This window comes from Monopterus albus, unplaced genomic scaffold (assembly GCF_001952655.1).
Source record: "Monopterus albus unplaced genomic scaffold, M_albus_1.0 scaffold134.1, whole genome shotgun sequence".
Classification (NCBI taxonomy): domain Eukaryota; kingdom Metazoa; phylum Chordata; class Actinopteri; order Synbranchiformes; family Synbranchidae; genus Monopterus; species Monopterus albus.
Genome location: NW_018128014.1, coordinates 2,006,432 through 2,006,672, shown reverse-complemented (window position 1 = coordinate 2,006,672; position 241 = coordinate 2,006,432). Strand labels below are relative to the sequence as shown.

The following is a 241-nucleotide window of genomic DNA, read 5'->3' as shown; positions in this document are numbered from 1 at the left end:
TATCTGTGATTTCTGCAAAAAAAAAAACTGGTTGCTATCAGAGGTCATGCATATTTTAGACACCGGGATTGAGATTTGATTATTACTCTGTTTTGTATTTATATATATATTTGGTATTTAAAATACAATCAGGTGATCTGCAAACAAACTGGTCCGTGACATTTCTTTGCCTGTATTTGTGTCCAGTTGCTGGACCTGAAGGTTCGACTGTCAGAGACGATGAAGCACAGTCCCTGGTGAG

General features: G+C 37.8%; 1 protein-coding gene across 1 annotated transcript in view; it reads right to left on the bottom strand.

The window, feature by feature from the left end:
• The window catches only part of stab2 (stabilin 2), a 38,521-nt gene that overhangs the window by 19,728 nt on the left and 18,552 nt on the right, over window positions 1-241 (bottom strand). The window contains exon 37 of the mRNA XM_020613436.1: window positions 7-12. Within this exon, the coding sequence (XP_020469092.1) occupies window positions 7-12 (6 nt within the window). The remainder of the gene's footprint in view (window positions 1-6; window positions 13-241) is intronic.